Raw genomic sequence first — 10,924 nt, 5'->3', positions numbered from 1 at the left:
GACATCCGGAAGGGCTGGCCTCCTTGTTAAGTATGTCTGTCGAGAGGCCAGTATCACACGTTACGTATAACGTTACGCCTGGAAATACGAATTCTGTCCAAGTTCCGATAAATTTTGGTCATCGTAAGCGGGAGGACGGTGGGGGGGTGCAGCTTGGACGGTCTAAAATCATAACTATTTTCAGGAGTGTTTTTAAAGAAAATGAAAACACTCGGAGCAATCTGATTTGAAGGGCTTTATTATTCAAGTTTTAAGAACTGTTCAGAATTTTTTAATTGAATTTAATAACTGAATGGCTGCATAGCGCATATAAGTAGCGAACGACCACGTTTTTAATCCGGTGGCGTAGATTCCTCGCTCAATTTTCAGCCAATCGACTTGAAAATTTTACACAAGTTTTGAAAGTTATTTATCGATTCGAGCTCGGGGCTGCATTTTTAAATTGCAATCCTAAAATTTTTTTATAAAAATTTATTTAATAATTGTTTGGTCGAAAAATGAAATTTTTTGTTCTCAATCCTATATATTTGATACGACATTATTTTTTGAACATTTGCGAAATTTTTTGTTCTCAATCCTATATATTTGATACGACATTATTTTTTGAACATTTGCGCTACGAGTTCAAAGTATTTTTAGCTCGAAAAATTTTTTCTACCCGTTGCAAGTTGGACAGTGATGTCAGGAGATGCGTCACCGCAAAAGCCCCCGATTTCTAAGTCGTTCGCTACGCATATGCGCCGTGCCACCGTGTGTTTAATTAATATCAATGAAAAAGTTCTGAAATGTTCTTGAAACTACAAGCAATAAAGTCCTCAAACTCAAATCGCTCCAAGTCTTTTCATTGCCTTAAAAGAAGAAAAGATACGATTTTAGACCGTCGACGCTGTAACTCTCCCCTTCACCTACGGACTGTGACAAACTACGCTCGAGAGTAGAGTTTTTTCATTATGGAAATGAAAATCGCAAACTCCGAGATCCGTAAAAGGCGTGAACATACGAGTAATGAAAACAATAATTCTGGGATGATCGATGAGAGATATCTACGAAATTAGTCGAGGGTAGAAGATCCTCGGCGAGCATTATAGGCGGGTGGCTAACAAACGCGAGCCGCGGGGGCCGCCAATCGGCGGCGAGTCTGGTAGGACGTCGACGAGGACGGGGAGAGAGAGCGACGGGACCCTGCGGAGGATCGTTCGAACGGGTCCGTGTCCTACCACGTTGGATTCTGCGGCACTCTCGCTCGGCACGCCGAATGCGCCGGTCTGGTTTAGCCGCGCGCGAGTACTGCGCTATAGGAGGGATTCAAATTTCAAACGTCAACGCGAACGTCAGCGCGTGCCGCGTCGGACGGATTCCCACGCACAGCTCGAGTGACTTGTTCTTGGTTATTTGCGATTCCGCAACATTGATACATATCTATTCCCCGAAACCGTTCGCAGTCGGCCGAAAGTCCGTTGGAACGTCTGTTTTGCAGAATTCATTGCAGAATCCGGCCAGACTGTAAAATGGAACTGTAATTTCGTTGCAGCTGCCCCCCTCCTTCATCCCCCCCCCCCCCCCCCTTCACCGGCCCCAATTTTTGTGTAAAGTTCAAATTTCCGCCATATCAAACAAGTAAATTTGAGTCAGTGCGGTGTGAAGAGCTCTACGAAAACGGAGGAAGGCGAAAGATGCGATCCAGGCCGACAGCGTCGTTCGGGGTCCTCTCATTCCGACGTATTTCCCACTTGTTTTGCAGCGAGCTCTGATCGTTAGAAGCGTTTAATTACAAGTCGAACCGTGCTGACGGGTTGAAACTTGTATAATACAGCGACAGTTGGCCGCCCAGTCGTAGGTACGGCTCCGTTATAATCTTGTGAACTATCAACCGTGGAGGAACGGCGCAGCGCTGTGGTGAGCTTTATTAATACGGACGGGAACTTTTCGCAGTGTTGAGAGTGTGTTTTCCGGTTTGATGTTTAACTTGAGCTTGAGCGCATTGTGTCCGTCTGGTTAAAGGCCTGCTGGTTAATCGTGTAATAAAAGTTAACAATAAGGATTCAAGCCGGAGTTGATTCTGCAAAAGTGCAGTTCTCGGCTTTGTGGTACGCGCTGGAAGGTGGACACGGAAGTGAAACGAATCAAAAAGATGCTAAATGTGTTACCGGATTTCCGAGAAAATATTTGACTTCGTTAAGAGTGCAGTGAAAAACGATATTGCGGTGCGGCGTCGCGTGTCCCTGACGCAATATTACTTTGACAAGGTAGACTTATGGGCGCATCGGTCGAACGCCTGCGCTATTACTTTTGTGAACTCTGACGGGAAGCGCGAGGATTGCAGATTTTTCCGAGAAAGAGAAAATTCACCGGAAATAATACTTCGATAAGTACATGTGGCGTGAAACAGTGATGATAACGGTGAACGGATAGACGATTTGAAACGTAAGTATTTTTTTTTCTTGCCCGCTCACCATTGTACAGGTACCTATACTGTTGGAAAAATTGAACTAAGCATAATGTGCCACTTTTGCAGCAGTTCCACTTTATGTTTGTGTTATTTGTTAATTTCTCTTAGTAAGTATGTCACAAATTATTGTAATTTTAACATTTAAATTGTCTTATCAACATTTAATTTGTACTTTGTACTTTCTTTTTCACTGACTACTGCATTAAAAAATGGTTAAGTTGACCCAAAATTTTAGTGGACCTGCTGGGGTATTTTTTTCTAACCGTGTAGGAATGCCCTGAATACTCTTGACAAATTTTTTGAAAAACAATAATTTTGCACTCTGTTCTTGAGTTTTGTCATCTTTTTTCTCCAATTTTTAAAATGATTGATTTCTTCCAATAACACGCGGACTAGTTTTTAATATCGCAAAAGTAATGCCAAGCGATGAGCTGTCGATCGTCGTACGAAGAAACGTATTTTCTTCTCTCATCATCATCACTTTCAGGATTCTATGTTCTAAAAATGAATCTGAGTCACTGATTATACCAAATCATGAATATACATTTGTGCGCCATAATTATTCACTGACAGACCAAAAATTACACGACAAGTTATACTTGACGTTTTTCCATTTTCTCCGAAATATTCATTACAGTTTTTAATTTCCTAGTGCGATACCCTTCGCTAGGCATTAATAATTCAAGCTTTGTTGTAGAAATGCGAAAAATGTGTATTATAACTGGTGAAGGAAAATTGGGGAATCTTATATATTAGTCGGCTCGTCGGCGTCCAAATTATTGAACGTATCTGTAGGCATAGTTCGTTGCCCAATAAAAGTGTTATATACACATAAAAATGAAATTAAACGAACGAAAATGAAGTATAAAATTGAATAGTAAAAAGGCGGAGGCATAATATAGGGGGACAGGTATATCATAACGCGGCCATTATCAACGTTTTTCCCCAATTAAAAATCGACCGTCGTGGGTTAAATTAGTGCATCCGGATGTTAATAAGATGCCCTCACGAGAACGTCATAAAACATATGAGTTACGACTGAGCCGAACCCGAACGTTCACGCAGGCATGAACCTCCGTGTTTCTTCGTGCAACGCGCGCACGGACCTTTCCTTCTTATTATTTCACCACATCTCTTCAACCCTTTCCTTTCCTTTCCTTTCCGCACCTTCCCCGTCTCCGTTCATCCTATACTCACCCTTCTCTCACCGTCCTGGCAATTTCCCCTCTTTTCGTTCCTCCGCGACCGTACGAGTATCCTGCATAAGTAGTACCTACTCTGTACTCGCGCGTTCCCAACTCGTCGTCCTGACGGTTTGCCCCTCGCCAAGGATGTAATACGGTGGTCGGGCTTCATTAAACGAACCTTCCAGAATGATCTGACTTGGCGAAAATTTAAACTGCTTTTTGTTCCGCCTCCTCGGCTCTGGAGCCCGAAGTCTAATAATGGTGCCCGGTTCTCTCGCTCGTTTGTTGCGGAAGACGCGCGTTTATGTGGTGCACATTCGTATTGTACGTCTGCCTGGATGTAGGAGAGGATGCATTGGGTCGTGTCGAAGTTACACGACGCGTGTCTACACATTCTGCGTTGCATACGTATCGAGGAGTACGGCTATTCGACCCTGGATTCTGGTCGATAAGGGAAAACAATGAAACAGGGAGAACGTATTACTTTCTGAAAAGTTGTGCTGCTCAGAGCTGATGCTCTTTGAGATTGCTCGCAATCGAATTGTAATAATTTTGGTACCCAAACATCTATCGGAAACATTGAATTATTATATTCAACTAAGGAACGTGCCTTAGACCAACGACCCGTAGATCGGTGATTAAAATTCTGTTACGTATCCGACTATCAGCGTTAATCCAATTTTTCTCGTTACCGACTTTCAATCACGTAATCAATAATCCGTATATTATACACGTATGGATATTATTGTACCTAACTTCAACATTAATTCGAAAGAGAAAACGTTCAGGTAATTTACTATTTATGTACTGCTCACTTAACTTGTCTCATAAATACGTGGGGACGTAGAATTTAATGAGAGCTTTCGCTTCGACATGATTCCATCCGAACCTGCGTTATGCAGCTAGGTATGAAGCCGTATCGGGGAAAATTTGGAAATTATTTTCATAGCCGATTCGTGTATCTGCAGATGAAGGGGGGGAACGAAATTTGGTATTATAATTCAAACGGTAAAGAGGCATCGACCAGGCGCTGATAGGCGAAATACCGATAACGTGATTACCTACGTAATATTATACCCATAAAATGAACGCGTGTACGTATAGCCAACACTTTAATTGGTCATCGGGGTGTGTACGGAGTTACCGCCCTTTCTGTTCGTCCTCGAGTATTCCGCTCTTGGCGTTTCTGCTGTCTTCGCACGTATGCCGTACCCTTTTCTCTCGTGCAATTAAGGGGCCAAGAGGACAGAGCCGAGTACAAGTATGTACGTACATTGTACATATACATACGTGTAGGGGAGGTGCGAAATACGATTCTTTCTGTCTCCGCGGAAAGATCCGGTTCCCCCTAATACACCATACACGTCGTTGTTAGCAAAATAACGCAGCCGTTAACGACAGCTAATGATCACTGCTGCGTGAGGAGCAGATATTTTTTCAATATATTTTCTACTTCGCTCCGCCTCCAGACTTAAGAGACACTCGGCTGGACCACAAGCCGCACCAACGTGTAGTTATTATTGTTGGCAAGAAAAAAAGAATAACAGACGGAAGATCTTTTTTGGAGTTGAAAGTACCACCATAATTTTTACAAACCTGACGACTATTCTATATCGCATTCACGTATCAGATTAAACTCAATGGCTTTATTTCTTGGTTTTCTTTTTACCAGGATTCTTGTGAATCTTCATTTCGCGCAGAGTTGCGATTTGTTGCACCTACATGAATCAAATTTACTTTTCAAATCCCATTGTTTCTCATTTCATTTCAATGGGAATATAACACGGATACATTTTTTCCAAATTTCCGATCCGTTTCATTATCAAGCATATGCGTAAATGCAATAAGCCTGATAAATGAACGTCTTTGATCAAAAGCAAACCACTCTAGCGAAAACGTGCGAACGTCTGTAATAAATTAAAACCCTTTGGATACCGAGAGAATCGTATCCTTAGAAACATTTTCGAGTCTGAGCAGAACTGTAGTCGGAAGATTTTTTTTGGAATTGGATAGGGACCTTAAGCCGAGCAAATTCGCGGTGGAGGTGAAACGCACGGATACAAATAACAATCCGCGAACAATCGAGCCAGACAATCGCGAGGATCTGTGCAGGGACACGACGTTGGACTGTCCAGTCGCATATTTCTATCGCGTAAATACGATAGTTTACGATGGCATAAACTCGGATTACCGCGAGAGGCAGAGGCTAATCCAACGTCCTACGTCCTCCGCTGCAGGGCGTGTCGGCGGTTCTCGCTAAGTGCATGCCGGCCACTTTAGAGCGAATTTGAAACCGATTCAATACACGTACAACCGGATAAGAGCAACGAGTACTTTTGAATTTTACACCCGCCGCACTGGCACAGCACATCCACTACCGCGGGTTCCAGACTCCGTCAGTTCGTTTTGTCTTCTTCCGATTCTTGTGCTGTCAATACTTCTTCTAGCAATACTTTTCACTCCACTTGGCGTGTATCTCCAGCGATTCTCTTTCGCGTATTTGGATAAACGATGAGTGTTGGCAAGTTTTTTTGAAGTAATTTAAGACGACGTTAAGTTTGGTCGTGTGTATTCATATACGTAGAATGATAGCAACTCGTTCGAATCATCGTCCAAAATCGTGTAAAATCATGTCAAGTTGGGCATAGTAAGTTGAAGTTCACGCGAAGTCTTACGAAACGGCAAAAGTGACGTTTAGAGTGAACTCTCCTGACTTCACATTCCTTCGCTCAACCCGTCGTGACTTCGAGTGTCACTTCAAACGATCAAGGATATAACTTCACATTACTTCACACGTGACCTCAAGCAACTTGGCATAGTTTCGAGAACACAATTTCACGTGGTATATAAGTGGCTCCACGTAATTTCATTAGGTACACGAGTTGACATCTCACGGTGCATCGACGTGTTCGATAGCCAATGCAAGTGAAATGGAAGAGGAAGAATGTCTACGATTCCCACATATAATGCGATCGATGAAACACTCGACTCTGTATCTAATCTTCAAGCTAAAAATCAATTCGATGGCCCGGATGCTACTTTGCTTCTCAGGGAATTTCAAACTGCCCAGCTGCCCGACACTCGGCGTCTGAAGAGACCATTTTGCTGTCGATAAGTACAGCCGTGTTAATCGTGCTCGGAGGGTCTCAGAGACGACATCGAGGACGGTGGGAAGGGAAATTTGTTCTATTCTTCGGTCACTCTCACCTCCTTCCGCGTCGCCTTCCCTCCTCCTCTCCTCCTCCAGCTTTGTCTCGAAGCCCGCCGGTTAGGTTCCCGAAGGGCCAGAGGAACTCGTTAGGGCAGTTCGTAGGTACCCAAAGCAGACTCTCGAGGAGCGCGGGGCCCGATCAAATATTGACAAACAATTATAAACTTAACGCCCATTCGAACCGTTAGCTTGGCGCCAACGCTACACGCTCTCTTGTTCCTATCCGTGGTTCTTCTCTATCGATCATTCGAAACCAGGGACTAATATTCTCGTTATTAGCTGTACGGTGTAGTGCCCCACTTGACGGCTCGACGTGGGCATGGATTTCCGTCGGGAATTGTCTCGGCGATGACCTTCGGCTCGGAACTTGGACGTCCGAGTTAAAACTTGATCCTCACCAGCTGCCGTGCCGATCACTGTCATGTCTCACGTATTTACACTCCTTTCGTCTTACAGGCGTTCCACGATGGCGTGCAAGAACTGGGTGCTCGTCCTTCTAGGGGTTTCGCTCGCTGCCGCAGCTTCGACGAGATCGGGAACATGGATGTGAGTACATATTTTCCTCCGCTAGGTGTACCCTGGACGTATTTTCACTTTTATGTGCCAAAGAACGACAATTTTAGTATATAGGCACTTATCCAGTTAACATTATACGTTTACGTTTTCGAAAGAGGCGCAAATGCACGTGACCGGCCATAATTTAACCTCGGGTGCAGTGGACGTTTCAAGAGGAACGCCATTTATCGTTCCACTGCCCTGCGGGTAAATCGGTTTCATGGGTATTTTATATGTCATAGGAAACAACTTTGTTTGTTTTGAATTTTGGCAAAATAACGATTGGTACAGATACATCCTGCACACGTGAAAAATTGTAAGTATTCGGCGGACGAGACGCGACACGAACACTTTTCAAATTTTCGGTTACGAAACACCCGCTGTCGTCCTTACTTCACAAACATTGACACTTCTCACGATATTTTTTGTCGATCTCCACGAAATCTGATGAGCAACTTTTTCTCACAAGTATGTATTCATTTTTTTTTTCTCTTGTAAGGTTTTCAATGGTCAATTTGTAAGTTTGCTATAACCGAGTCGTTTTACCGGGAACTGGTAATTTGTTCTTCTTTATAAACCTTCCTCCACACATCGGTCATGTTTCCCCCAATTTTGAAAGTGAAATTTTGCCCAACATAACGACCACACGACCGGAACCTTCTCAAGTATTATTTTTGACTTTGTTCTTGCGAATATAGAAATGCATAAAATGCATCCTTACGAAGGAAGGAGAATATTTTGACACAATTTTCGGTTGCAAGTCGAAGTGGTAATTTCCAGTTGCGTAAGTGCCGATCATCGCCGGCGTTGTATTGCTCCATCGCCTTTTATTTCCCTGATGTGAAAATCTATTAATGGACTCTCCGGCTGTTGCATACACATTATAGATGTATAAAATGAAATATTTGTATACACGAGGGCGTATACGGTATACGTATAATTCCTGCATCACGTAATTCCAGAAGAGTTTAATTCAACCGTGAAACTAACAGCAGCAGCCGCACCAGCGGCATAAGGTACCGGTATAGGTGCAGGTAAATTCTTTTTAGCGTTAGCCCACGCACTCTGCAAGGACACAACAGCGACTCGACGAAGCGGGCGAGGCGTTAAGAATTTCTACGTAGGTAAAAACACTCCGGCTCCGTGGCCTCCTCGTACGGCGTGTAGGTTTCCCCCGATAAAACTGACTTTATTGCTGTTCAAAGTGTTTCTTAACAGATATCCTTGCCATATATACGGTAATTAAGGGTGAAAAAGAAATCATTTTTCTCCCACAACGGTATTTACGACGAGTATGTATGAGCTGACTCGCAAACGATTGAGATAACAGAATTCTTGATGATCATTCTCAAATCGCGAAAATACTATCCTCGAAACGAAGATACGAGGAAACGATACTCGCTTCCAAAGCTGAGTGGACTCCGTTTTATTCAACGTTGTGCCGAATCAGTGAAATAAATAAAATCTTCATTACGTATTTCGAAGACTTGCCGATTCGCAGCCTGTGTCGTTAAGCACCCATGGGAGCTTTGCTTGAAAATCGAGGGCCGTTCCTTCGGAAAGCTCCTTGCCCTCGACCGTCGTGACTTGACAACCTGGAAATATTTGCACCGTAACATCGCGATATTAATACCGGTTTACTGCGAGGACTTGCTCTTACGTACACGTATTATACGTATACAAAGTGTCGGACGAGCAGATTTTCATATACCTACGCAGACGTACTGGATCTGTACACATGTATATGTATACCTACGTAGCTATTCATACTCACCTGCGTGGTAGGTACGTATGAGAACGAGGACACTCGTCAGCACGCTTTCAGCTCGCGTGTAAAGCGCACGCGGTGAGAAACCCCCGCGAGTTCATTAATAATGGATTTATAAAACGCCGCTGTAATAAGCCTCTGCAGCAGAGATGAAGACATATCGTTGAATTCGGCACTCGTTGCAGGTGCGTACAATTCCCAACAACGAAGACGAAGAAGACGTGATCGTTTCGATTTTTTCCACGTAACTGATAGATGAGAAAATAATTTTATCAGATAGAGTTTGATTTTATAGAAACCAGATCGAAGTTTCGGATTCGAAGAAACATTACCTATTTTCTCAAACATTTATTGTAGATAACAATTAGAGAAACTTCAGTTTTTCATTTAAATCAACTTTATTCAAAAACAATAATTAATAAACTACAGATCTAGAAGAATTGTTAAACAAAGTTCAAGAATGAATATTTTTCGTACTTCTTCTATTATCGTATGGACTTTCCCGTATCAAACCTGAAACGTAATCTCCCATCATGCTCTCATTATACTACCCCTGATGACGTTAATAACGATAAAGTTCATCACATCTTTGTGAAAACGTTTTCCTTGTTCTTCTGAATAGGCACCCATATTAGCTATCAAGCAAAAACTCCTAGACATAATTATCAACGTGAAAAAGACATAAACAAACTTTATAAGTGATAAATAAAGGTTTTGGTTATTTTTCGATGTATAGAATCGAAATTTATTGATTCAAGGAAATAATAATGGCAGAAAGAAATCAATGAATCAGTCCAGAAGAAGTTGCTGTCGAAAATTTGTGAAAATTAATTCTTTTTTCTCCGTCAACCATTCTCCACAGAACTAGGGCGAATTATAGTTCATATCATATGAATCTAGTATTATTTATTATGGGTGATACGTGGCGTTTGTTTGGGTCGTCCCAAAGCCGGGCAAGAAGCTGCAATGGCGTGGCTCGGTGCTCCGCAGCTACGATGGATAAAAATTCTACCGCTAGTTTCTTCGAGGTACAGCTGATCTTATCTGGAGCTGTTACACGCTCGGGTAGTGTTACGCTCGCATCAGTCGCGTTTCACGACACCGTGGGAATGGTAACGCTTCCAGGGAGAACCCCGAGCCCACGGGACTTCAGACCCGTGACCGGATTGGTACTTTTTCAAATGAAAAGTAGTTTAAACTTGCGTTGAAAAACCTGAAAAAGCAGTCGCATCGAATAATGTAGACTATGACATACCTTTAATCGGGAAATACTAATTGAATATCTACTTGGAGCAATTTGAGTTTGAGGGCTTTATTATTTATGGATTCAAGAACATTTACGAATTTTTTCATTGAAGTTAATAACAAAACTTCGGCATGGCGTAAATAACCAGCGAACGACTCCGAACTCGAGGACTTTTGCGGTGGCGCATCTTCTGACATTACCGACCAACTTGTGACAGATAGAAGAATTGTTTTGAATTAAAAACACCTTTTCGGGATCAAGCTCGTAGCCCTAATGTTCAATAAAAAAAAAAAAAATTTCAAGTTTGTACGATAATGAACAAACAATTTCACTTTTCAACCAAAAAATTGTTGACGAGATTTTTTTTTAATTTTGAGATTAAAATTGAAAAATTCAGCCACGAGCCGAATCGATAGACAAGTTTCACAGATTGTGTTGAAATTTCAAGTCGATCGGATAAAAATTGACCGAGAAATCTGCGCCTCCGGACTAAAAACGTGGTCGTTCG

General features: G+C 42.5%; 1 protein-coding gene across 1 annotated transcript in view; it reads left to right on the top strand.

Moving 5' to 3' along the window:
- The first annotated feature begins 1,266 nt into the window (after positions 1-1,266).
- The window catches only part of LOC124225037 (protein Wnt-5b), a 52,093-nt gene continuing 42,435 nt past the window's right edge, over positions 1,267-10,924 (top strand). Inside the window, exons 1-2 of the mRNA XM_046637439.2 lie at positions 1,267-2,424; positions 7,304-7,393. Coding sequence (XP_046493395.1) covers positions 7,314-7,393 — 80 coding nt within the window. The 5' untranslated portion in view covers positions 1,267-2,424; positions 7,304-7,313. The remainder of the gene's footprint in view (positions 2,425-7,303; positions 7,394-10,924) is intronic.

This window comes from Neodiprion pinetum, chromosome 1 (genome assembly GCF_021155775.2).
Source record: "Neodiprion pinetum isolate iyNeoPine1 chromosome 1, iyNeoPine1.2, whole genome shotgun sequence".
Classification (NCBI taxonomy): domain Eukaryota; kingdom Metazoa; phylum Arthropoda; class Insecta; order Hymenoptera; family Diprionidae; genus Neodiprion; species Neodiprion pinetum.
Note: the sequence above shows the minus strand (reverse complement) of the source record. Positions and strands in the feature narration are given on the sequence as shown.